At 50.3% G+C, this 27,806-nt stretch overlaps 1 protein-coding gene across 1 annotated transcript in view; it reads left to right on the top strand.

The window, feature by feature from the left end:
• nfxl1 (nuclear transcription factor, X-box binding-like 1) overlaps positions 1-27,806 on the top strand; it is a 95,887-nt gene that overhangs the window by 46,067 nt on the left and 22,014 nt on the right. Inside the window, exons 13-17 of the mRNA XM_082977262.1 lie at positions 2,858-2,978; positions 4,628-4,787; positions 6,170-6,258; positions 6,547-7,168; positions 16,368-16,499. Coding sequence (XP_082833388.1) covers positions 2,858-2,978; positions 4,628-4,787; positions 6,170-6,258; positions 6,547-7,168; positions 16,368-16,499 — 1,124 coding nt within the window. The remainder of the gene's footprint in view (positions 1-2,857; positions 2,979-4,627; positions 4,788-6,169; positions 6,259-6,546; positions 7,169-16,367; positions 16,500-27,806) is intronic.

The raw sequence follows: 27,806 nt of genomic DNA, 5'->3' as shown, positions 1-27,806 counted from the left end.
CATCACTAACTACTGGGTTAACTAGTCAGTAATGGAATGTTCCCCAGTTTACCATCACTAACTACTGGGTTAACTAGTCAGTAATGGAATGTTCCCCAGTTTACCATCACTAACTACTGGGTTAACTAGTCAGTAATGGAATGTTCCCCAGTTTACCAACACTAACTACTGGGTTAACTAGTCAGTAATGGAATGTTCCCCAGTTTACCATCACTAACTACTGGGTTAACTAGTCAATAATGGAATGTTCCCCAGTTTACCAACACTAACTACTGGGTTAACTAGTCAATAATGGAATGTTCCCCAGTTTACCAACACTAACTACTGGGTTAACTAGTCAATAATGGAATGTTCCCCAGTTTACCAACACTAACTACTGGGTTAACTAGTCAATAATGGAATGTTCCCCAGTTTACCAACACTAACTACTGGGTTAACTAGTCAGTAATGGAATGTTCCCCAGTTTACCAACACTAACTACTGGGTTAACTAGTCAATAATGGAATGTTCCCCAGTTTACCATCACTACTGGGTTAACTAGTCAGTAATGGAATGTTCCCCAGTTTACCATCACTACTGGGTTAACTAGTCAGTAATGGAATGTTCCCCAGTTTACCATCACTACTGGGTTAACTAGTCAATAATGGAATGTTCCCCAGTTTACCAACACTAACTACTGGGTTAACTAGTCAGTAATGGAATGTTACCCAGTTTACCATCACTAACTACTGGGTTAACTAGTCAATAATGGAATGTTCCCCAGTTTACCAACACTACTGGGTTAACTAGTCAGTAATGGAATGTTACCCAGTTTACCATCACTAACTACTGGGTTAACTAGTCAATAATGGAATGTTCCCCAGTTTACCATCACTAACTACTGGGTTAACTAGTCAGTAATGGAATGTTCCCCAGTTTACCAACACTAACTACTGGGTTAACTAGTCAGTAATGGAATGTTCCCCAGTTTACCAACACTAACTACTGGGTTAACTAGTCAGTAATGGAATGTTACCCAGTTTACCAACACTACTGGGTTAACTAGTCAGTAATGGAATGTTACCCAGTTTACCATCACTACTGGGTTAACTAGTCAGTAATGGAATGTTACCCAGTTTACCAACACTAACTACTGGGTTAACTAGTCAGTAATGGAATGTTACCCCAGTTTACCATCACTAACTACTGGGTTAACTAGTCAGTAATGGAATGTTACCCAGTTTACCATCACTAACTACTGGGTTAACTAGTCAGTAATGGAATGTTCCCCAGTTTACCAACACTAACTACTACTTCCTCTGCTATGTGTCTTGTATTATTTATTGTGTCCTGTGATGTGATTGGCTGATAACAGGCTAGCGGGAGAAACAGTGATAATTTATTCACGTTCCTCGTCTCTGTTCGTTGACCTTTGGGCCGGCGCCGTACCGCCTGGGGAAGGTTTGGGTGGGAAACGGCGTCGATAGGTTATCAGTTACCGATGGCGATAGGTCTTATATACACACACACACACACACACACACACACACACACCTCGCAGACACACACACCTCGCATACACACACACCTCGCAGACACACACACCTCGCAGACACACACACACACCTCTCGCACACACACACACCTCGCGCACACACACACACCTCGCAGAGAGACACACACCTCGCAGAACCCCCCTCTAGGAGGATGGAACCCCCCTCTAGGAAGGGTGGATCCCCCCTCTAGGAAAGGTGGAACCCCCCTCTAGGAGAGATGGAACCCCCCTCTAGGAAGGATGGAACCCCCTCTAGGAGAGATGGAACCCCCCTCTAGGAAGGGTGGAACCCCCCTCTAGGTAGGGTGGAACCCCCCTCTAGGAAGGGTGGAACCCCCCTCTAGGAAGGGTGGAACCCCCCTCTAGGAAGGGTGGAACCCCCCTCTAGGAAGGATGGAACCCCCCTCTAGGAGAGATGGAACCCCCCTCTAGGAAGGGTGGAACCCCCCCTCTAGGAAGGGTGGAACCCCCCTCTAGGAAGGGTGGAACCCCCCTCTAGGAAGGGTGGAACCCCCCTCTAGGAAGGGTGGAATCCCCCCCTCTAGGAAGGGTGGAACCCCCCTCTAGGAAGGGTGGAACCCCCCTCTAGGAAGGGTGGAACCCCCCCTAGGAAGGGTGGAACCCCCCTCTAGGGAGGGTGGAACCCCCCCCTCTAGGGAGGGTGGAACCCCCCCCCTCTAGGGAGGGTGGAACCCCCCTCTAGGGAGGGTGGAACCCCCCCTCTAGGAAGGGTGGAATCCCCCCTCTAGGAAGGGTGGAACCCCCCTCTAGGAAGGGTGGAACCCCCCCCCCTCTAGGAAGGGTGGAACCCCCCCCCCCCCTCTAGGAAGGGTGGAACCCCCCTCTAGGAAGGGTGGAACCCCCCTCTAGGAAGGGTGGAACCCCCCTCTAGGAAGGGTGGAACCCCCCCTCTAGGAAGGGTGGAACCCCCCTCTAGGGAGGGTGGAACCCCCCCCTCTAGGGAGGGTGGAACCCCCCCTCTAGGAAGGGTGGAACCCCCCTCTAGGAAGGGTGGAACCTCCCCTCTAGGAAGGGTGGAACCCCCCCTCTAGGAAGGGTGGAACCCCCCCTCTAGGAAGGGTGGAACCCCCCCTCTAGGAAGGGTGGAGATCAGAGTGATGATTATATTCCAGGTTATATTCCAGTCTGTAGAGTGTTGGTTTACAAACTATATAGTAAAACAAGGTTTAATGTGTGTTGAACTAATCTCATTAGTCCCTTCTAAGTTATATACTACAATAATCTCTGGCAATATATTATTCATTCATTCATTCAGTTCCACAGTAGATGCACCAGTCGCTTTGCGTTGTCTGTGTTTTACAGGAAGCTGTTATCCCTGTCCTGAGACTGTGGATGTGAAGTGTGTGTGTGGATCCACCTCTCTGACTGTTCCCTGTGGGAGGGAGAGGACTACCAAGCCCCCACGCTGTAAAGAACTGTGCAGGTAACACACACACACACACACACACACACGGGACGACACACACACACACACGGGACGACACACACACACACACACGACACACACACACACACACACACACACACACACGGGACGACACACACACACACACGGACACACACACACACACACACACACACACACACACACAGGACGACACACACACACACACAGGACGACACACACACACACACGGGACGACACACACACGGGACGACACGCACACACAGGAATTAAATCAAAATATATTTTATATTCGAGTATCTTCAAAGTAGCAACCCTTTGCCTTGATGACAGCATTGCACACTCTTGGCATTCTCTCAACCAGCTTCATGAGGTAGTCACCTGGAATGCATTTCAATTAACAGGTGTTCCTTATTAAAAGTTGATTTGTCGAATTTCATTCCTTCTTAATGCGTTTGAGCCAATCAGTTGTGTTGTGACAAGGTAGGGGTTGGTATACAGAAGATAGCCCTATATGGTAAAAGACCAAGTCCATATTATGGCAAGAACAGCTCAAATAAGCAAAGAGAAATGACAGTCCATCATTACTTTAAGACATGAAGGTCAATGACCCAACAAACCTCCGGGCTGTGTAAGGGCTATTTGACCAAGAAGGAGAGTGATGGAGTGCTGCATCAGATGACCTGGCCTCCACAATCACCCGACCTCAACCCAATTCAGATGGTTTGGGATGAGTTGGACCGCAGAGTGAAGGAAAAGCAGCCAACAAGTGCTCAGCATATGTGGGAACTCCTTCAAGACTGTTGGAAAAGCATTCCAGGTGAAGCTGGTTGAGAGAATACCAAGTGTGTGCAATGCTGTCATCAAGGCAAAGGGTGGTTACTTTGAAAAATCTCATTTTTGGTAACACATAGTTTTGGTATTTTTGGTAACATAGTTTTGGTATTTTTGGTAACATAGTTTGGGTATTTTTGGTAACATAGTTTTAGTAGTTTTGGTAACATAGTTTGGGTATTTTTGGTAACATAGTTTTGGTAGTTTTGGTAACATAGTTTTGGTAGTTTTGGTAACATAGTTTTGGTAGTTTTGGTAACACATATGGAATCATGTAGTAAAGTCTTCTCTGTTATTCTACAATATAGTAAATAGTGATATATTGTTTGTGATTGACATTGTTGTATTTGTGCCCACTATGTGATGTCGTTGTGCTGTTATGTTTGAGATAAAAGTCAAAATAGGGACAGAAAAAAAACACACCCTCTCTAAATGACTTTCGTCCCACCTTTCATCCCACCTTTCGTCCCACCTTTCGTCCCACCTTTCATCCCACCTTTCATCTTTCATCCCACCTTTCATCCCACCTTCATCTTTCATCCCACCTTTCATCTTTCATCCCACCTTTCATCCCACCTTTCATCTTTCATCCCACCTTTCGTCCCACCTTTCGTCCCACCTTTCATCCCACCTTTCATCTTTCATCCCACCTTTCATCCCACCTTTCATCTTTCGTCCCACCTTTCATCCCACCTTTCATCTTTCATCCCACCTTTCATCCCACCTTTCATCTTTCATCCCACCTTTCGTCCCACCTTTCATCCCACCTTTCATCTTTCATCCCACCTTTCATCCCACCTTTCATCTTTCATCCCACCTTTCATCCCACCCAGGTCTCCCTCGTCCTGCCACCACGCCAGCAGAGAGACCCATCGCTGCCACCCTGGTCCCTGTCCTCCCTGTCGTCAGGTCTGTCTCCTGGCCCTGCCGCGATGCCAACACCCCTGTCCTCAACCCTGCCACGACCAGGTTATGGTGAAGACCAGCGACAGGGTGAGTGTGTGTGTGGGAGAGTAGGGGTGTGTGTGTGTGTGAGAGAGTAGGGGTGTGTGTGTGAGAGAGAGAGTAGGGGTGTGTGTGTGTGAGAGAGAGAGAGTAGGGTGTGTGTGTGTGTGTGTGTGTGTGTGTGTGTGTGTGTGTGTGTGTGTGTGTGTGTGTGTGAGGTGTGTGTGTGTGTGTGTGGGAGAGTAGGGGTGAGTGTGTGTGTGAGAGAGTAGGGGTGGGTGTGTGTGAGAGAGTAGGGTGTGTGTGTGTGAGAGTAGGTGTGTGTGTGTGTGAGAGAGTAGGGGTGTGTGTGTGAGAGAGAGAGTAGGGGTGTGTGTGTGAGAGAGAGAGTAGGGGGGTGTGTGTGTGTGTGTGTGTGTGTGTGTGTGTGTGTGTGTGTGGGGCCAGGTTAGCGGAGGGGCCAGGTTAGCGGAGGGGCCAGGTTAGTATAGTAGAGAGGCCAGGTTAGCGGAGGGCCAGGTTAGTATAGTAGAGAGGCCAGGTTAGCGGAGGGGCCAGGTTAGCGGAGGGGCCAGGTTAGTATAGTAGAGAGGCCAGGTTAGCGGAGGGGCCCAGGTTAGCGGAGGGGCCAGGTTAGCATGGTAGAGAGGCCAGGTTAGCGGAGGGGCCAGGTTAGCGGAGGGGCCAGGTTAGCAGAGGGGCCAGGTTAGCGGAGGGGCCAGGTTAGCGGAGGGGCCCAGGTTAGCGGAGGGGCCCAGGTTAGCGGAGGGGCCCAGGTTAGCGGAGGGGCCCAGGTTAGCGGAGGGGCCCAGGTTAGCGGAGGGGCCCAGGTTAGCGGGGAGGCCCAGGTTAGCGGAGGGGCCAGGTTAGCGGAGGGGCCAGGTTAGTATAGTAGAGAGGCCAGGTTAGTATGGTAGAGAGGCCAGGTTGGCGGAGGGGCCAGGTTAGTATAGTAGAGAGGCCAGGTTAGTACAGTAGAGGGGCCAGGTTGGCGGAGGGGCCAGGTTGGCGGAGGGCCCAGGTTGGCGGAGGGGCCCAGGTTAGCGGAGGGGCCAGGTTAGCGGAGGGGCCCAGGTTAGGGAGGCCAGGTTAGCGGAGGGGCCCAGGTTAGCGGAGGGGCCAGGTTAGCCAGGTTAGCGGAGGAGGCCAGGTTGGCGGAGGGGCCAGGTTAGCGGAGGGGGCCAGGTTAGCCAGGTTAGCGGAGGGGCCAGGTTAGCATGGTAGAGAGGCCAGGTTAGCGGAGGGGGCCAGGTTAGCCAGGTTAGCGGAGGGGCCAGGTTAGCGGAGGGGCCAGGTTAGTGTTGTGGTTTACATAATGACAATGTCATTAGTTATGTCAGGACCAATCAGAACAGCTGATTCAGAATGTTTTTACTGGACTCCTACATGTATGCTGTGGTACTTCCTGTCTCAGACTTCCTGTTTTGCAGGTCCTAGCGGGCCCGTGGGAGCAGTCTGCAGAACCGGCGTTTGTCCGTAAAGCTCTGCCCTGCCCACCCTGCCTGGTCCCAATACCCACGTATGTTACACACACACACACACAACACACACACACACACACTAATACACACACACAGTAACACAGACAGTAACAGAGCTGTACCTTGGGCTGTCCAGACCGCTGCAGTAGTAAGACAGGGGTGATGAGTTGTAGTTCCACACACCCCCCACCACACAGCCAGCGGTTACCCCCCACACGGCCCCCACACGGCCCCCCCCACACGGCCAGCGGTTACCCCCCCCCCACACGGCCAGCGGTTACCCCCCCCCACACGGCCAGCGGTTACCCCCCCCCCCACACGGCCAGCGGTTACCCCCCCCCCCACACGGCCAGCGGTTACCCCCCACACGGCCAGCGGTTACCCCCCCACACGGCCAGCGGTTACCCCCCCCACACGGCCAGCGGTTACCCCCCACACGGCCAGCGGTTACCCCCCCCCCCCACGGCCAGCGGTTACCCCCCCCCACGGCCAGCGGTTAACCCCCCCCACGGCCAGCGGTTACCCCCCCCACACGGCCCCCCCCCCCCACACGGCAGCTGTTACCCCCCCCCACATGGCCAGCGGTTACCCCCCCCCACGGCCAGCGGTTACCCCCCCCCACAAGGCCAGCGGTTACCCCCCACACGGCCAGCGGTTACCCCCCACAAGGCCAGCGGTTACCCCCCCACGGCCAGCGGTTACCCCCCACGGCCAGCGGTTACCCCCCCCACGGCCAGCGGTTACCCCCCACACGGCCAGCGGTTACCCCGCCACACGGCCCCCCCCACACGGCCAGCGGTTACCCCCCACACGGCCAGCGGTTACCCCCCACACGGCCAGCTCTACCCCCCCCACACGGCCAGCTGTTACCCCCCCACAAGGCCAGCGGTTACCCCCCACAAGGCCAGCGGTTACCCCCCACACGGCCAGCGGCTACCCCCCCACACGGCCAGCGGTTACCCCCCCCCACACGGCCACAATATACACTATATACACAGAAGTATGTGGACCCCCTTCAAATTAGTGGATTTGCCTTTGCTGACCGGTGTATAAAATCGAGCACACAGCCATGCAATCTCCATAGACAAACATTGGCAGTAGAAACGGCCTGTACTGAAGAGCTCAGTGACTTTCAACAAGCCACCGTCATAGGATGCCACTTTTCTAACAAGTCAGTTTGTCAAGTTTCTGTCCTGCTAGAGCTGCCCCCGGGTCAACTGTAAGAGCTTTTATTGTGAAGTGGAAACGTCTAGGAGCAACAACGGCTCAGCAGCGAAGTGGTAGGCCACACAATCTCACAGAACGGGACCGCCGAGGGCTGAAGCGCGTAAAAATCGTCTGTCCGCGGTTGCAACACTCCACTACCGAGTTCCAAACAGCCTCTGGAAGCAACGTCAGCCCAATAACTTTGCTTCGGGAGCTTCCTGAAATGGGTTTCCGCGGCCGAGCAGCCGCACACAAGCCTTAAGATCCCCATGCGCAAAACCAAGCGTCGGCTGGAGTGGTGTAAATCTCGCCGTCATTGGACTCTGTAGCAATGGAAACACGTTCTCTGGAGTGATGAATCACGCTTCACCATCTGGCAGTCCGACGGACTAATCTGGGTTTGGTGGATGCCAGGAGAACGCTACCTGCCCCAATTTATAGTGCTAACTGTAAAGTTTGGTGGAGGAGGAATAATGGTCTGGGGCAGTTTTTCATGGTTCGGGCCCCTTAGTTCCACTGATGGGAAATCTATAGCATACAAAGACATTCTAGATGATTCTGGACTTCCAACTTTGTGGCAACAGTTTGTAGAAAGCCCTTTCCTGTTTCAACATAATGCCCCTGTGCAAAAAGCGAGGTTCATACAGAAATGGTTTGTAGAGATCGTTGTGGAAGAACTTGACTGGCCTGCACAGCGTCCTGACCTCAACCCCGTCGAACACCTTTGGGATGAATTGGAACGCCGACTGCGAGCCAGTCCTAATCGCCCAACATCAGTGCCCGACCTCACTAATGCTCTTGTGGCTGAATGGAAGCAAGTCCCCGCTGCAATGTACCAACATCTAGTGGAAAGCCTTCCCAGAAGAGAGGAGGCTGTTATAGCAGCAATGTACCAACATCTAGTGGAAAGCCTTCCCAGAAGAGAGGAGGCTGTTCTAGCAGCAATGTACCAACATCTAGTGGAAAGCCTTCCCAGAAGAGTGGAGGCTGTTATAGGCAGCAATGTTCCAACATCTAGTGGAAAGCCTTCCCAGAAGAGAGGAGGCTGTTATAGCAGCAATGATCCAACATCTATTGGAAAGCCTTCCCAGAAGAGTGGAGGCTGTTATAGCAGCAATGTTCCAACATCTAGTGGAAAGCCTTCCCAGAAGAGTGGAGGCTGTTATAGCAGCAATGTTCCAACATCTAGTGGAAAGCCTTCCCAGAAGAGTGGAGGCTGTTATAGCAGCAATGTTCCAACATCTAGTGGAAAGCCTTCCTAGAAGAGAGGAGGCTGTTATAGCAGCAATGATCCAGCATCTAGTGGAAAGCCTTCCCAGAAGAGTGGAGGCTGTTATAGCAGCAATGTTCCAACATCTAGTGGAAAGCCTTCCCAGAAGAGTGGAGGCTGTTATAGCAGCAAAGGGGGGACCAACTCCATATTATGCCCATGATTTTGTAATGAGATGTTCGACGAACAGCTGTCCACATACTGTTGGTCAAGTAGTCCTCACACACACCATGGATTAGAAATGAACATCGGTCAGAATAAGGAAAACATAATGGACAATCGTGTTAACAGCAATGTCGGGTTTTTCTGTCTCTCTCCTCTCCCCCCCCTCTCTTCCTCCCCCTCTCTATCCCCGCCTCTCTTCCTCCCCCTCTCTCTCCCCCCCCTCTCTTCCTCCCTCTCTCTATCCCCGCCTCTCTTCCTCCCCCTCTCTTCCTCCCCCTCTCTCCCCCCTCTCTTCCTCCCCCTCTCTCTCCCCCCCTCTCTTCCTCCCTCTCTCTCTCCCCCCCTATCTTCCTCCCCCTCTCTCCCCCCCCTCTCTTCCTCCCCCTCTCTCCCCCCTCTCTTCCTCCCTCTCTCTCTCCCCCCTCTCTTCCTCCCCCTCTCCCCCCCTCTCTTCCTCCCTCTCTCTATCCCCGCCTCTCTTCCTCCCCCTCTCTCCCCCCCTCTCTTCCTCCCTCTCTCTATCCCCGCCTCTCTTCCTCCCCCTCTCTTCCTCCCCCTCTCTCCCCCCCTCTCTTCCCTCTCTCCCCCCCTCTCTTCCTCCCTCTCTCTCTCCCCCCTCTCTTCCTCCCCCTCTCTCCCCCCTCTCTTCCTCCCTCTCTCTCTCCCCCCCTCTTCCTCCCCCTCTCTCCCCCCTCTCTTCCTCCCTCTCTCTCCCCCCTCTTTTCCTCCCCTCTCTCCCCCCTCTCTTCCTCCCCCTCTCTCCCCCCCTCTTTTCCTCCCCCTCTCTCCCCCCTCTCTTCTCCCCCTCTCTCTCTCCCCTCTCTTCCTCCCTCTCTCTCTCCCCCCCTCTCTTCCTCCCTCTCTCTCTCCCCCCTCTCTTCCTCCCTCTCTCTCTCCCCCTCTCTTCCTCCCTCTCTCTCTCCCCCCCTCTCTTCCTCCCCCTCTCTCCCCCCTCTCTTCCTCCCTCTCTCTCTCCCCCCCCTCTCCTCCTCCCCCTCTCTCCCCCCTCTCTTCCTCCCTCTCTCTCTCCCCCCCTCTCTTCCTCCCCCTCTCTCCCCCCCTCTCTTCCTCCCTCTCTCTCTCCCCCCCTCTCTTCCTCCCCCTCTCTCCCCCCTCTCTTCCTCCCTCTCTCTCTCCCCCCCTCTCTTCCTCCCCCTCTCTCCCCCCCTCTCTTCCTCCCTCTCTCTCTCCCCCCCTCTCTTCCTCCCTCTCTCCCACCCCCTCTCTTCCTCCCTCTCTCTCTCCCCCCCTCTCTTCCTCCCCCTCTCTCCCCCCTCTCTTCCTCCCTCTCTCTCCCCCCCTCTCTTCCTCCCCCTCTCTCTCTCCCCCTCTCTTCCTCCCCCTCTCTCTCCCCCCCTCTCTTCCTCCCTCTCTCTCTCCCCCCCTCTCTTCCTCCCCCTCTCTCCCCCCCTCTCTTCCTCCCCCTCTCTCCCACCCCCTCTCTTCCTCCCCCTCTCTCCCCCTCTCTCCCACCCCCTCTCTTCCTCCCCCTCTCTCCCCCCCTCTCTTCCTCCCCCTCTCTCCCACCCCCTCTCTTCCTCCCTCTCTCTCCCCCCCTCTCTTCCTCCCTCTCTCTCTCCCCCCTCTCTTCCTCCCCCCTCTCTCTCCCCCCCTCTCTTCCTCCCTCTCTCTCTCCCCCCCTCTCTTCCTCCCTCTCTCTCTCCCCCCCTCTCTTCCTCCCCCTCTCTCCCCCCTCTCTCTCCCCCCTCTCTCCCCCCCTCTCTCTCCCCCCCTCTCTTCCTCCCTCTCTCTCTCCCCCCCTCTCTTCCTCCCTCTCTCTCTCCCCCCCTCTCTTCCTCCCTCTCTCTCTCCCCCCCTCTCTTCCTCCCCCCTCTCTCCCCCCTCTCTCTCCCCCCTCTCTTCCTCCCTCTCTCTCTCTCCCCTCTCTTCCTCCCTCTCTCTCCCACCCCCTCTCTTCCTCCCCCTCTCTCCCCTCTCTTCCTCCCTCTCTCTCCCACCCCCCTCTCTTCCTCCCCCTCTCTCCCCCCTCTCTCCTCCCCCCTCTCTTCCTCCCTCTCTCTCTCTCCCCTCTCTTCCTCCCTCTCTCTCCCACCCCCTCTCTTCCTCCCCCTCTCTCCCCTCTCTTCCTCCCTCTCTCGCTCAAGGTTGTTATTTGTTCTGATCTCTAATCTTCTCATTTATCCCATTTAGGCTGCTTTAGTATTCACTACACACACTCACCACACTCACACTCACACACACACACACACACACACACACACTCACACACACTCTCTCTCACACACACTCGCTCCCCTATCTTTTTATAGGGACACAGACAAAAAGCAAACTCACGCTCACCTTCATTTGAGCTCTCTGTTCTGTCTGCTATTGTCTGTCTGCTACTGTTCTGTCTGCTCTGTTCTGTCTGCTCTGTTCTGTCTGCTATTGTCTGTCTGCTCTGTTCTGTCTGCTCTGTTCTGTCTGCTCCGTTCTGTCTGCTCTGCTCTGTCTGCTCTGTTCTGTCTGCTCTGTTCTGTCTGCTCTGTTCTGTCTGCTCTGTTCTGTCTGCTATTGTCTGTCTGCTCTGTTCTGTCTGCTCCGTTCTGTCTGCTCTGCTCTGTCTGCTCTGTTCTGTCTGCTCTGTTCTGTCTGCTCCGTTCTGTCTGCTCTGCTCTGTCTGCTCTGTTCTGTCTGCTCTGTTCTGTCTGCTACTGTTCTGTCTGCTATTGTCTGTCTGCTACTGTTCTGTCTGCTACTGTTCTGTCCGCTCTGCTCTGTCTGCTCTGTCTGCTCTGTTCTGTCTGCTCTGTTCTGTCTGCTCTGTTCTGTCTGCTACTGTTCTGTCTGCTACTATTCTGTCTGCTATTGTCTGTCTGCTCTGTTCTGTCTGCTACTGTTCTGTCTGCTACTGTTCTGTCTGCTACTGTTCTGTCTGCTCCGTTCTGTCTGCTCTGATCTGTCTGCTATTGTCTGTCTGCTCTGATCTGTCTGCTCTGTTCTGTCTGCTCTGTTCTCGTCTGTTCTGCGTCTTTGTGCTGTCCAGCAGCACGAGTAAAGGACCACAGTAATATCCTCCCAAACATTTCAACCCAGCATCAGAACATCGAGTCAGTCTATCGTAGTTTCACGTGCGATTCGGTGACGTTACGAAAGGGCCGATCAGGAACAGCTGAATAGATGGGATTTTAAAGAACTGATTGGGGTCTCTGCTTGACACCAACAAAACGTCCCGTATAATATCGGTCCCTCTGTCCTCCCTCCTTTATATCCCTCCGTAATTGCGAGACTATTGCTTCTCTGTGGGTGTAATATGTTTAACCGTTTCGATACCTTCCGGAAACAAAGATCGTTTTATTGGATCCACCCAAATCATTTTGTGTTCCCGGGTCCGTTCACAGCATCATAAGGCTGCGCTGACACAATGACTTATCAATGATCCAAAACCCGGCTCGGTTAATCCACACCGCTGTGTCGCTGAGTCGTCATAATGCTTCGGTGCAAAATGTACATTATCCCAGAGGTGTTGAGAGACACGATGTAAATAAACCTCATTTATGTCCCTTTAACAGCCCTGAATACCTCTGTTTATCCTACAGCTGTTGTACGTAGTAATCATGTGCCTATGAACCAGAGTTATACTGTTAACACTGAGGTGGTGTTATCCTAGTAGGAAGACCACTGTTAACACTGTGAGGTGGTGTGTCCTAGTAGGAAGACCACTGTTAACACTGAGGTGGTGTTGTCCTAGTAGGAAGACCACTGTTAACACTGAGGTGGTGTGTCCTAGTAGGAAGACCACTGTTAACACTGAGGTGGTGTGTCCTATAGGAAGACCACTGTTAACACTGAGGTGGTGTTATCCTAGTAGGAAGACCACTGTTAACACTGAGGTGGTGTTATCCTAGCAGGAAGACCACTGTTAACACTGAGGTGGTGTGTCCTAGCAGGAAGACCACTGTTAACACTGAGGTGGTGTTATCCTAGTAGGAAGACCACTGTTAACACTGAGGTGGTGTTATCCTAGCAGGAAGACCACTGTTAACACTGAGGTGGTGTGTCCTAGTAGGAAGACCACTGTTAACACTGAGGTGGTGTTATCCTAGTAGGAAGACCACTGTTAACACTGAGGCGGTGTGTCCTAGTAGGAAGACCACTGTTAACACTGAGACGGTGTGCCCTAGTAGGAAGACCACTGTTAACACTGAGACGGTGTGCCCCCTAGTAGGAAGACCACTGTTAACACTGAGGTGGTGTGTCCTATAGGAAGACCACTGTTAACACTGAGGTGGTGTGTCCTAGTAGGAAGACCACTGTTAACACTGAGGTGGTGTGTCCTAGTAGGAAGACCACTGTTACCACTGAGGTGGTTGTGTCCTAGTAGGAAGACCACTGTTAACACTGAGGTGGTGTGTCCTAGTAGGAAGACCACTGTTAACACTGAGGTGGTGTGTCCTAGTAGGAAGACCACTGTTAACACTGAGGTGGTGTTATCCTAGTAGGAAGACCACTGTTAACACTGAGGTGGTGTTATCCTAGTAGGAAGACCACTGTTAACACTGAGACGGTGTGCCCTAGCAGGAAGACCACTGTTAACACTGAGGTGGTGTGTCCTAGTAGGAAGACCACTGTTAACACTGAGGTGGTGTTATCCTAGTAGGAAGACTACTGTTAACACTGAGGTGGTGTGTCCTAGTAGGAAGACCACTGTTAACACTGAGGCGGTGTGTCCTATAGGAAGACCACTGTTAACACTGAGGTGGTGTTATCCTAGTAGGAAGACCACTGTTAACACTGAGGTGGTGTTATCCTAGCAGGAAGACCACTGTTAACACTGAGGTGGTGTTATCCTAGTAGGAAGACCACTGTTAACACTGAGGTGGTGTGTCCTATAGGAAGACCACTGTTAACACTGAGGTGGTGTGCCCTAGTAGGAAGACCACTGTTAACACTGAGGTGGTGTGTCCTATAGGAAGACCACTGTTAACACTGAGGTGGTGTGTCCTAGCAGGAAGACCACTGTTAACACTGAGGTGGTGTGTCCTATAGGAAGACCACTGTTAACACTGAGGTGGTGTGCCCTAGTAGGAAGACCACTGTTAACACTGAGGTGGTGTGTCCTATAGGAAGACCACTGTTAACACTGAGGTGGTGTGCCCTAGTAGGAAGACCACTGTTAACACTGAGGTGGTGTGTCCTATAGGAAGACCACTGTTAACACTGAGGTGGTGTGTCCTAGTAGGAAGACCACTGTTAACACTGAGGTGGTGTGTCCTAGTAGGAAGACCACTGTTAACACTGAAGTGGTGTTATCCTAGTAGGAAGACCACTGTTAACACTGAAGTGGTGTTATCCTAGTAGGAAGACCACTGTTAACACTGAGGTGGTGTGTCCTATAGGAAGACCACTGTTAACACTGAGACGGTGTGCCCTAGCAGGAAGACCACTGTTAACACTGAGGTGGTGTGTCCTAGTAGGAAGATCACTGTTAACACTGAGGTGGTGTGTCCTATAGGAAGACCACTGTTAACACTGAGGTGGTGTTATCCTAGTAGGAAGACCACTGTTAACACTGAGGTGGTGTTATCCTAGTAGGAAGACCACTGTTAAACACTGAGGTGGTGTGTCCTATAGGAAGACCACTGTTAACACTGAGGTGGTGTGTCCTAGTAGGAAGACCACTGTTAACACTGAGGTGGTGTTATCCTAGTAGGAAGACCACTGTTAACACTGAGGTGGTGTGTCCTAGTAGGAAGACCACTGTTAACACTGAGACGGTGTGCCCTAGTAGGAAGACCACTGTTAACACTGAGGTGGTGTGCCCTAGTAGGAAGACCACTGTTAACACTGAGGTGGTGTGTCCTAGTAGGAAGACCACTGTTAACACTGAGGTGGTGTGTCCTATAGGAAGACCACTGTTAACACTGAGGTGGTGTTATCCTAGTAGGAAGACCACTGTTAACACTGAGGTGGTGTGTCCTATAGGAAGACCACTGTTAACACTGAGGTGGTGTGTCCTAGTAGGAAGACCACTGTTAACACTGAGGTGGTGTGTCCTATAGGAAGACCACTGTTAACACTGAGGTCTTAGTTTCTGCCTTCTTAACAACACTATCAACAAGGCAGGTCCTACAGGCCCTAGTTTCTACCTTCTCAACAACACTATCAACAAGGCAGGTCCTACAGGCCCTAGTTTCTACCTTCTTAACAGCACTATCAACAAGGCAGGTCCTACAGGCCCTAGTTTCTACCTTCTTAACAGCACTATCAACAAGGCAGGTCCTACAGGCCCTAGTTTCTACCTTCTTAACAACACTATCAACAAGGCAAGAAGTCCTACAGGCCCTAGTTTCTACCTTCTTAACAGCACTATCAACAAGGCAGGTCCTACAGGCCCTAGTTTCTACCTTCTTAACAACACTATCAACAAGGCAGGTCCTACAGGCCCTAGTTTCTACCTTCTTAACAACACTATCAACAAGGCAGGTCCTACAGGCCCTAGTTTCTACCTTCTTAACAACACTATCAACAAGGCAGGTCCTACAGGCCCTAGTTTCTACCTTCTTAACAACACTATCAACAAGGCAGGTCCTACAGGCCCTAGTTTCTACCTTCTTCTTGGCTGGAACTAATGGGGATCCATAATAAACCCCAGGAAGAGTAGCTGCTGCCTTGGCAGGAACTAATGGGGATCCATAATAAACCCCAGGAAGAGTAGCTGCTGCCTTGGCAGGAACTAATGGGGATCCATAATAAACCCCAGGAAGAGTAGCTGCTGCCTTGGCAACAGGAACTAATGGGGATCCATAATAAACCCCAGGAAGAGTAGCTGCTGCCTTGGCAGGAAACTAATGGGGATCCATAATAAACCCCAGGAAGAGTAGCTGCTGCCTTGGCAGGAACTAATGGGGATCCATAATAAACCCCAGGAAGAGTAGCTGCTGCCTTGGCAGGAACTAATGGGGATCCATAATAAACCCCAGGAAGAGTAGCTGCTGCCTTGGCAGGAACATATGGGGATCCATAATAAACCCCAGGAAGAGTAGCTGCTGCCTTGGCAGGAACTAATGGGGATCCATAATAAACCCCAGGAAGAGTAGCTGCTGCCTTGGCAGGAACATATGGGGATCCATAATAAACCCCAGGAAGAGTAGCTGCTGCCTTGGCAGGAACTAATGGGGATCCATAATAAACCCCAGGAAGAGTAGCTGCTGCCTTGGCAGGAACTAACGGGGATCCATAATAAACCCCAGGAAGAGTAGCTGCTGCCTTGGCAACAGGAACTAACGGGGATCCATAATAAACCCCAGGAAGAGTAGCTGCTGCCTTGGCAGGAACTAACGGGGATCCATAATAAACCCCAGGAAGAGTAGCTGCTGCCTTGGCAGGAACTAATGGGGATCCATAATAAACCCCAGGAAGAGTAGCTGCTGCCTTGGTTTATTATTGGGTTTGATGGCGTTTTAACGTGTGTGTGTTGATAGTGTGTGTGTATTAATGTGTGTGTATTGATAATGTGTGTGTGTGTGTATTAATGTGTGTATTGATAATGTGTGTGTGTTTTAGGTGAGCCCCGTCCCATGCCACCGTCGAGGGCCTTTCTCCTGTCAGCGTGTCTGTGGTCGAACCCTGACCTGTGGTAACCATAGCTGCACCAAGGACTGTCACCGTGTCACCGCGGCAACCAACAAACTACAGGTAACGTAGACAGAGGGGGTTTGTGTGTCTGTCTCCTCCCCTCCTTCTCTCCCCCTCGTCTCCTTCTCTCCCCCTCCCCTCGTCTCCTTCTCTCCCCCTCGTCTCCTTCTCTCCCCTCGTCTCCTTCTCTCCCCCTCGTCTCCTTCTCTCCCCCTCGTCTCCTCCTCTCCCCCTCGTCTCCTTCTCTCCCCCTCGTCTCCTTCTCTCCCCCTCGTCTCCTTCTCTCCCCCTCGTCTCCTTCTCTCCCCTCGTCTCCTTCTCTCCCCTCGTCTCCTTCTCTCCCCCTCGTCTCCTCCTCTCCCCCTCGTCTCCTTCTCTCCCCCTCATCTCCTCTCTCCTTCTCTCCCCCTCATCTCCTCTCTCCTTCTCTCCCCCTCTCTCCTTCTCTCCCCCTCGTCTCCTCTCTCCCCCTCGTCTCCTTCTCTCCCCCCTCATCTCCTCTCTCCTTCTCTCCCCCTCTCTCCTTCTCTCCCCCTCGTCTCCTTCTCTCCCCCTCGTCTCCTTCTCTCCCCCTCGTCTCCTTCTCTCCCCCTCGTCTCCTTCTCTCCCCCTCGTCTCCTTCTCTCCCCCTCCCCTCGTCTCCTTCTCTCCCCCTCCCTCGTCTCCTTCTCTCCCCCTCGTCTCCTTCTCTCCCCCTCCCCTCCTTCTCTCCCCCTCATCTCCTTCTCTCCCCCTCCCCTCCTTCTCTCTCCTTCTCTCCCCCTCATCTCCTTCTCTCCCCTCATCTCCTCCTCTCCTTCTCTCCCCCTCCCCTCATCTCCTTCTCTCCCCCTCATCTCCTTCTCTCCCCCTCATCTCCCTCTCTCTCCCCCTCATCTCCTTCTCTCCCCTCATCTCCTCTCTCCTTCTCTCCCCCTCATCTCCTCTCCCCCTCATCTCCTCTCTCCTTCTCTCCCCCTCATCTCCTTCTCTCCCCCTCATCTCCTTCTCTCTCCTTCTCTCCCCCTCATCTCCTTCTCTCCCCCTCATCTCCTCTCTCCTTCTCTCCCCGTCATCTCCTTCTCTCCCCCTCATCTCCTCTCTCCTTCTCTCCCCCTCATCTCCTCTCTCCCCCTCATCTCCTCTCTCCTTCTCTCCCTCTTGAGATGTTGTTACAGTCTGAATTTAACATGGATTACATTGAGATGTTACAGTCTGAATTTAACATGGATTACATTGAGATGTTGTGGTTACAGCCTGAATTTAACATGGATTACATTGAGATGTGGTTACAGCCTGAATTTAACATGGATTACATTGAGATGTTGTGGTTACAGCCTGAATTTAACATGGATTACATTGAGATGTGGTTACAGTCTGAATTTAACATGGATTACATTGAGATGTGTGGTTACAGCCTGAATTTAACATGGATTACATTGAGATGTTGTGGTTACAGCCTGAATTTAACATGGATTACATTGAGATGTTGTGGTTACAGCCTGAATTTAACATGGATTACATTGAGATGTTGTTGTTACAGCCTGAATTTAACATGGATTACATTGAGATGTGGTTACAGTCTGAATTTAACATGGATTACATTGAGATGTGGTTACAGTCTGAATTTAACATGGATTACATTGAGATGTGGTTACAGTCTGAATTTAACATGGATTACATTGAGATGTTGTGGTTACAGCCTGAATTTAACATGGATTACATTGAGATGTTGTGTTACAGCCTGAATTTAACATGGATTACATTGAGATGTGGTTACAGTCTGAATTTAACATGGATTACATTGAGATGATGTGGTTACAGCCTGAATTTAACATGGATTACATTGAGATGTTGTGGTTACAGCCTGAATTTAACATGGATTACATTGAGATGTTGTTACAGTCTGAATTTAACATGGATTACATTGAGATGTTACAGTCTGAATTTAACATGGATTACATTGAGATGTTGTGGTTACAGTCTGAATTTAACATGGATTACATTGAGATGTTGTGGTTACAGCCTGAATTTAACATGGATTACATTGAGATGTGGTTACAGCCTGAATTTAACATGGATTACATTGAGATGTTGTGGTTACAGCCTGAATTTAACATGGATTACATTGAGATGATGTGTCATTGGCCTACAAAATTAAAAGCTGAAATATCTCGAGTCGATAAGTATTCAACCCCTTTTGTTATGGCCTAAATAACATTCAGGAGTAAAAATGTGCTTCACAAGTCACATAATAAGTTGCAGGAACTCTGAATGACTTCCTCATCTCTGTACCCCAACACATACAATTATTATCTGTAAGGTCCCTCAGTCGAAGCAGTGGAATTTCAAACACAGATTTAACCACAAAGACCAGGAACGGTTTCCAATACCTCACAAAGAAGGGTCCTAACCCTTAACCTATTGGTAGATGGGTGTAAATAACAAATGCATTATATTAAATATCCCTTTTGAGAATGGGTGAAGTTATTAATTACACTTTTAGATGGTGTATCAATATACCCAGGAGTTGCTTACCAAGACAATGTTGAATGTTCCTGGAGTGGCCGAGTTACGGTTTTGACTTAAATCGGCTTGAAAATCTACGACGTGACTTGAAAATGGCTGTCTAGAAATGATCGACAAGAATAATGTGAAAATATTGTACAATCCAGGTGTACAAAGCTCTTAGAGACTTACCCAGAAACACCCACAGCTGTAATCGCTACCAAAGGTGATTCTAACATGTATTGACTCGGGGGTGTGAATACTTAACAGTACCAGTCAAAAGTTTGGTATTCCAGGTGACTACCTCATGAAGCTGGTTGAGAGAATGCCAAGAGTGTGCAAAGCTGTCATCAAGGCAAAAGGTGGCTACTTTGAAGAATCTCAAATATAAACAAAATATATTTTGATTTGTTTAACACTTTTTTTGGTTACTACATGATTCCATATGTGTTATTTCATAGCTTTGATGTCTTCACTGTTATTCTACAACGTAGAAAATAGTTTAAAAAATTAAGAAAAACCCTGGAATGAGAAGCTGTGTCCAAACTGTTGACTGGTTCTGCATGTAAATGAGATATTTCTGTATTTCATAAACAAATGAATAATAAGAATTATTGAAAAACATGTTTTCACTTTGTCATTAAGGGGTGAATTCAGGCTGAAACTGAGTAATACGTGAAAGGGGGGTTATGAAGGGTTATGAATGCTCTATGAAGGCACTGCCTATAATAGTCTTCAATTACTCTCCCTAACGCGCGCGCGCACGCACACACACACACACACACACACACACACACACACACACACACACAGGCTAAACACACACACGCACGCACGCACGCACGCACGCACGTGTACATACGTACGTACGTACGCACTAACCCAGGAATGCCCAGGTAGGCTTTTTTACCTAATGACTTTTAAAAATCACAAGATACCTGGATCCTTACAGAACCCTGGACTTGTTCGCTGCTAAGACTGTTCTCGTGAGTGAAGACGGGTTCACGTGTGTGTGTTTAGCCTGTGTGTGTGTGTGTGTGTGTGTGCATTTAGCCGGTGTGTGTGTGTGTTTAGCCTGTGTGTGTGTGTTTAGCCTGTGTGTGTGTGTGTGTGTGTGTGTGTGTGTGTGTGTACGTGTGTGTACGTGTGTACGTGTGTGTACGTGTGTGTGTGTGTACGTGTGTGTGTGTGTACGTGTGTGTGTGTGTACGTGTGTGTGTGTGTTTAGCTGAGCCCTAGGTTACATTCAGAGGGAATGTATTCCAGGGCAGAATTAAATATTTCCGAAGCGTTTGCGGAATGTCTCACGTGATCGGCACTGTGTGTGTGTGTGTGTGTGTGTGTGTGTGTGTGTGTGTGTGTGTGTGTGTGTGTGTGTGTGTGTGTGTGTGTGTGTGTGTGTGTGTGTGTGTGTGTGTGTGTGTGTGTGTGTGTGTGTGTGTGTGTGTGTCATGCGGTATGGTGTTACTCTGGGGCGTTAGACTGGACCAAGTATTTACCACCTGATAACCAGACTGGCACGGCCGACACGGGGAGGTGATAGTGATGGGGAGGACGGGGAGGTGATAGTGATGGGGAGGACAGGGGAGGATGGGGAGGTGATGGGGAGGACAGGGGAGGATGGGGAGGACGGGGAGGACGGGGAGGTGATAGTGATGGGGAGGACGGGGAGGACGGGGAGGTGATAGTGATGGGGAGGACGGGGAGGACGGGGAGGACGGGGAGGTGAGGACAAGAGACTCTGTTTCTAATTTTCCGTTTTAAGGAAAACTCGTTCGGATCAGGTGGGAAACGTCACTCCTCTCCCCCTCATCTCCTCTCTCCTTCTCTCCCCCTCATCTCCTCTCTCACTCCTCTCCCCCTCATCTCCTCTCTCACTCCTCTCCCCCTCATCTCATCTCTCCTCCTCTCCCCCTCATCTCCTCTCTCACTCCTCTCCCCCTCATCTCCTCTCTCCTTCTCTCCCCCTCATCTCCTCTCTCACTCCTCTCCCCCTCATCTCCTCTCTCACTCCTCTCCCCCTCATCTCCTCTCTCACGCCTCTCCCCCTCATCTCCTCTCTCACACCTCTCCCCCTCATCTCCTCTCTCACGCCTCTCCCCCTCATCTCCTCTCTCACGCCTCTCCCCCTCATCTCCTCTCTCACTCCTCTCCCCCTCATCTCGTCTCTCCTTCTCTCCCCCTCATCTCCTCTCTCCTTCTCTCCCCAGGGGAGGACTCCTCTCCTAATCACACAAACAGCCCCCCCCCCCCCCCCCCGAACAACACGCGCCTCCATCTTGGAAACTTCTGTTCGCTCTGGAACTTTCCGCAGTGGAATGCTCTGTGACATCACAGCGTGACACTTAAGTCCTGTTTCATGATTGGTGGAGAGGCTGGCGATGGCCGAATTTGGCGATTTTTTTTTTTTTTAAACTTTATCACAACGTGTGTGTGTGTGTGTGTGTGTGTGTGTGTGTGTGTGTGTGTGTGTGTGTGTGTTTAGCCTGTGTTGTGTGCGTTTAGCCTGTGTGTGTGTGTGTGTGTGTGTGTGTGTGTGTGTATGTGTGTGTGTGTGTGTGTGTTTAGCCTGTGTTGTGTGCGTTTAGCCTGTGTGTGTGTGTGTGTGTGTGTGTGTGTGTGTGTGTGTGTTTAGCCTGTGTTGTGTGCGTTTAGCCTGTGTGTGTGTGTGTGTGTGTGTGTGTGTGTGTTGTGTGCGTTTAGCCTGTGTGCGTGCGTGCGTGCGTGTGTGTGTGTGTGTGTTTAGCCTGTGTGTGTGTGTGTGCGTGTGTGCGTGTGTGTTGTGTGCGTTTAGCCTGTGTGCGTGCGTGCGTGCGTGCGTGCGTGTGTGTGTGTGTGTGTTGTGTGCGTTTAGCCTGTGTGTGTGTGTGTGCGTGTGTGCGTGCGTGCGATTTACCAGGGACCTCATGATACGATATTTATTGTGATTTGTATTTTATTCTTTTCTTTCTCACAGTTCAGAATGGGTTTTTTTTTGCGATTTGATCTTCCAAAACGTATTGCTCTCTGTATCAGCTTCAGAGGGACAGAGAGAGAGAGAGAGAGAGCCGTGAGAAAACACACGTTTCGATCAGTCATGGAAATTAAAAAGTGCTGAAAACAAATAGGGCTCCTTATAAGATTTTTTAAAAGAAGATGGAGAAGGAGCGATAGGGGCCTTTTATGGTACAATAATACATTCATTATAAATAATCTCCCGATATGTAACTGTCAATTTTATTTCTCTCATCGCTACAGATGTTTATTTGTGTTGATGCTATAAATTCTCAGATAAAGAGTACAAAAATTGGTTAATAACCACCTAACTGAGGAACTCAGTTTAACCTTTCGTAATACCCTAGATGCAATCGAACCCCTAAAAACTAAAAACATTTGCCACAAGAAACTAGCTCCCTGGTATACAGAAAATATCCGTGCCCTGAAGCTTCCAGAAAATACCCGAGCCCTGAAGCTTCCAGAAAATACCCGAGCTCTGAAGCTTCCAGAAAATACCCGAGCCCTGAAGCTTCCAGAAAATTGGAACGGAAATGGAGCTACACCAAACTGGAAGTCTTCCAACTAGCTTGGAAAGACCGTGCAGTATCGAAGAGCCCTCACTGCTGCTCAATCATCCTACACTGCTCAAAAAAATAAAGGGAACACTTAAACAACTCAATGTAACTCCAACTCAATCACACTTCTGTGAAATCAAACTGTCCACTTAGGAAGCAACACTGATTGACAATACAATTTCACATGCTGTTGTGCAAATGGAATAGACAACAGGTGGAAATTATAGGCAATTAGCAAGACACCCCCAATAAAGGAGTGGTTCTGCAGGTGGTGACCACAGATCACTTCTCAGTTCCTATGCTTCCTGGCTGATGTTTTGGTCACTTTTGAATGCTGGCGGTGCTTTCACTCTAGTGGTAGCATGAGACGGAGTCTACAACCCACACAAGTGGCTCAGGTAGTGCAGCTCATCCAGGATGGCACATCAATGTGAGCTGTGGCAAGAAGGTTTGCTGTGTCTGTCAGCGTAGTGTCCAGAGCATGGAGGCGCTACCAGGAGACAGGCCAGTACATCAGGAGACGTGGAGGAGGCCGTAGGAGGGCAACAACCCAGCAGCAGGACCGCTACCTCCGCCTTTGTGTAAGGAGGAGCAGGAGGAGCACTGCCAGAGCCCTGCAAAATGACCTCCAGCAGGCCACAAATGTGCATGTGTCTGCTCAAACGGTCAGAAACAGACTCCATGAGGGTGGTATGAGGGCCCAATGTCCACAGGTGGGGGTTGTGCTTACAGCCCAACACCGTGCAGGACGTTTGGCATTTGCCAGAGAACACCAAGATTGGCAAATTCGCCACTGGCGCCCTGTGCTCGTCACAGATGAAAAGCAGGTTCACACTGAGTACGTGACAGACGTGACAGAGTCTGGAGACGCCGTGGAGAACGTTCTGCTGCCTGCAACATCCTCCAGCATGACCAGTTTGGCGGTGGGTCAGTCATGGTGTGGGGTGGCATTTCTTTGGGGGGCCGCACAGCCCTCCATGTGCTCGCCAGAGGTAGCCTGACTGCCATTAGGTACCGAGATGAGATCCTCAGACCCCTTGTGAGACCATATGCTGGTGCGGTTGGCCCTGGGTTCCTCCTAATGCAAGACAATGCTAGACCTCATGTGGCTGGAGTGTGTCAGCAGTTCCTGCAAGAGGAAGGCATTGATGCTATGGACTGGCCCGCCCGTTCCCCAGACCTGAATCCAATTGAGCACATCTGGGACATCATGTCTCGCTCCATCCACCAACGCCACGTTGCACCACAGACTGTCCAGGAGTTGGCGGATGCTTTAGTCCAGGTCTGGGAGGAGATCCCCCAGGAGACCATCCGCCACCTCATCAGGAGCATGCCCAGGCGTTGTAGGGAGGTCATACAGACACGTGGAGGCCACACACACTACTGAGCCTCATTTTGACTTGTTTTAAGGACATTACATCAAAGTTGGATCAGCCTGTAGTGTGGTTTTTCCACTTTAATTTTGAGTGTGACTCCAAATCCAGACCTCCATGGGTTGATAAATTGGATTTCCATTGATTATTTTTGTGTGATTTTGTTGTCAGTACATTCAACTATGTAAAGAAAAAAGTATTTAATAAGATTATTTCTTTCATTCAGATCTAGGATGTGTTGTTTAAGTGTTCCCTTTATTATTTTGAGCAGTATATATATCGTGTACAGTATATCTACAGTATATTAGAGGAACAACTGAATTCAGGCTAAACAGCTACTCAAATGTAATGAGACAAAGTCCAGTTGATCTCTAAGGGGCATTTTATAGAATAATTCGCTGTATATACTACATGGCCATAAGTATGTGGACAGCTGCTCGTCAAAACATCTCATTACAAAATCATGGGCATTAATATGGAGTTGGTCCCCCCCCCTTTACTGCTATAACAGCCTCCACTCTTCTGGGAAGTCTTTCCACTAGATGTTGGAACATTGCTGCTATAACAGCCTCCACTCTTCTGGGAAGGCTTTCCACTAGATGTTGGTACATTGCTGCTATAACAGCCTCCACTCTTCTGGGAAGGCTTTCCACTAGATGTTGGAACATTGCTGCTGTAACAGCCTCCACTCTTCTGGGAAGGCTTTCCACTAGATGTTGGTACATTGCAGCTATAACAGCCTCCACTCTTCTGGGAAGGCTTTCCACTAGATGTTGGTACATTGCTGCTATAACAGCCTCCACTCTTCTGGGAAGGCTTTCCACTAGATGTTGGTACATTGCTGCTGTAACAGCCTCCACTCTTCTGGGAAGGCTTTCCACTAGATGTTGGAACATTGCTGCTATAACAGCCTCCTCTCTTCTGGGAAGGCTTTCCACTAGATGTTGGTACATTGCTGCTATAACAGCCTCCACTCTTCTGGGAAGGCTTTCCACTAGATGTTGGAACATTGCTGTGGGGACTTGCTTTCATTCAGCCACGAGCATTAGTGAAGTCGGGCTCTGACACATCCGTCCCGCTGATCCCCAACACAGGGGCCCCTCAGGGGTGCGTGCTCAGCCCCCTCTACTCCCTGTTCACTCGTGACTGAACGGCCAGGCACGACTCCAACACCATCATTAAATTTGCCCGAAAACAACAGTGGTAGGCCTGATCACCGACATCAACGAGACAGCCTATAAGGAGGAGGTCAGAGACCTGGCAGTGTGGTGCCAGGACAACAGTCTACACCTGTTGTATTCAGCATTTCACTGTGAGGTCTACTACGCCTGTTGTATTCAGCATTTCACTGTGAGGTCTACACCTGTTGTATTCAGCGTTTCACTGTAAGGTCTACTACACCTGTTGTATTCAGCATTTCACTGTGAGGTCTACTACACCTGTTGTATTCAGCATTTCACTGTGAGGTCTACTACACCTGTTGTATTCAGCATTTCACTGTGAGGTCTACTACACCTGTTGTATTCAGCATTTCACTGTGAGGTCTACTACACCTGTTGTATTCAGCATTTCACTGTAAGGTCTACTACACCTGTTGTATTCAGCATTTCACTGTGAGGTCTACTACACCTGTTGTATTCAGCATTTCACTGTGAGGTCTACTACACCTGTTGTATTCAGCATTTCACTGTAAGGTCTACTACACCTGTTGTATTCAGCATTTCACTGTGAGGTCTACTACACCTGTTGTATTCAGCATTTCACTGTGAGGTCTACTACACCTGTTGTATTCAGCATTTCACTGTGAGGTCTACTACACCTGTTGTATTCAGCATTTCACTGTGAGGTCTACTACACCTGTTGTATTCAGCATTTCACTGTGAGGTCTACTACACCTGTTGTATTCAGCATTTCACTGTGAGGTCTACTACACCTGTTGTATTCAGCATTTCACTGTGAGGTCTACTACACCTGTTGTATTCAGCATTTCACTGTGAGGTCTACTACACCTGTTGTATTCAGCATTTCACTGTGAGGTCTACTACACCTGTTGTATTCAGCATTTCACTGTAAGGTCTACTACACCTGTTGTATTCAGCATTTCACTGTAAGGTCTACTACACCTGTTGTATTCAGCATTTCACTGTAAGGTCTACTACACCTGTTGTATTCAGCATTTCACTGTGAGGTCTACTACACCTGTTGTATTCAGCATTTCACTGTGAGGTCTACTACACCTGTTGTATTCAGCATTTCACTGTGAGGTCTACTACACCTGTTGTATTCAGCATTTCACTGTGAGGTCTACTACACCTGTTGTATTCAGCATTTCACTGTGAGGTCTACTACACCTGTTGTATTCAGCATTTCACTGTGAGGTCTACTACACCTGTTGTATTCAGCATTTCACTGTGAGGTCTACTACACCTGTTGTATTCAGCATTTCACTGTGAGGTCTACTACACCTGTTGTGTTCAGCATTTCACTGTGAGGTCTACTACACCTGTTGTATTCAGCATTTCACTGTAAGGTCTACTACACCTGTTGTATTCAGCATTTCACTGTAAGGTCTACTACACCTGTTGTATTCAGCATTTCACTGTGAGGTCTACTACACCTGTTGTATTCAGCATTTCACTGTGAGGTCTACTACACCTGTTGTATTCAGCATTTCACTGTGAGGTCTACTACACCTGTTGTATTCAGCATTTCACTGTGAGGTCTACTACACCTGTTGTATTCAGCATTTCACTGTGAGGTCTACACCTGTTGTATTCAGCATTTCACTGTAAGGTCTACTACACCTGTTGTATTCAGCATTTCACTGTGAGGTCTACTACACCTGTTGTATTCAGCATTTCACTGTGAGGTCTACTACACCTGTTCGGCGCATGTGACTAATATGATCTGGTGTTGGGCGATTAGGCCTGGCTCGTAGTCAGCGTTCCAATTCATCCCGAAGGTGTTACGTAGGGTTGAGGTCAGGGCTCTGTGCAGGCCTGTCAAGTTCTTCTACACAATTGTACTTTTTTACTCCCGTTTTTCTCCCCAATTTCGTGAGATCCAATTGGTAGTTACAGTCTTGTCCCATCGCTGCAACTCCCCTACGGACTCAGGAGAGGCGAAGGTCGAGAGCCATGCGTCCTCCGAAACACGACCCCGCCGAGCCACACTGCTTCTTGACACACTACTGCTAGCTTAACGCGGAAGCCAGCCGCACCAATGGGTCGGAGGAAACACCGAACACCTGGCGACCGTTTCAGCATGCACTGCGCCCGGACCGCCACAAGGAGTCGCTAGAGTGCGATGGGGACAAGGACATCCCGTCCGACCAAACACTCCCCTAACCCGGACGACACTGGGCGCATTGTTAGCCACCTCCCCTGGGATCAAACCCGGGTCTGTAGTGACGCCTCAAGCACTGCTGCGATGCAGTGCCTTAGACCACTATGCCACTCGGTAAGCCCCGACAAACCATTTCTGTATGAACCTCGCTTTGTGCACAGGGGCATTGGAAAGGGCCTTCGTTAAACTATTGCCACAAAGTTGGAAGCACAGAATCTTCTAGAATGTCATTGTATGCTGTGGCTTTAAGATTTCCCTTCATTGGAACTAAGGGGCCTAAATCATGAAAAACATCCCCAGACCATTTGTCCTCCACCAAACTTTACAGTTGACACTATGCAATTGGAGCAGGTAGCGTTCTCCTGGCATCCACCAAACCCAGATTAGTCCGTCGGACTGCCAGATGGTGAAGCGTGATTCATCACTCCAGAGAACGCGTTTCCATTGCTACAGAGTCCAATGGCTGTGAGCTTTACTCCCCTCCAGCCGACGCTTGGCATTGCACATGGGGATCTTAAGGCTTGTGTGCGGCTGCTCGGCCGCGGAAACCCATTTCAGGAAGCTCCCGAAGCAAAGTTATTGGGCTGACGTTGCTTCCAGAGGCTGTTTGG

The sequence above is a fragment of the Salmo salar genome, chromosome 07 (genome assembly GCF_965601325.2).
Source record: "Salmo salar chromosome 07, fSalSal1, whole genome shotgun sequence".
Taxonomy (NCBI): Eukaryota; Metazoa; Chordata; class Actinopteri; order Salmoniformes; family Salmonidae; genus Salmo; species Salmo salar.
Note: the sequence above shows the minus strand (reverse complement) of the source record. Positions and strands in the feature narration are given on the sequence as shown.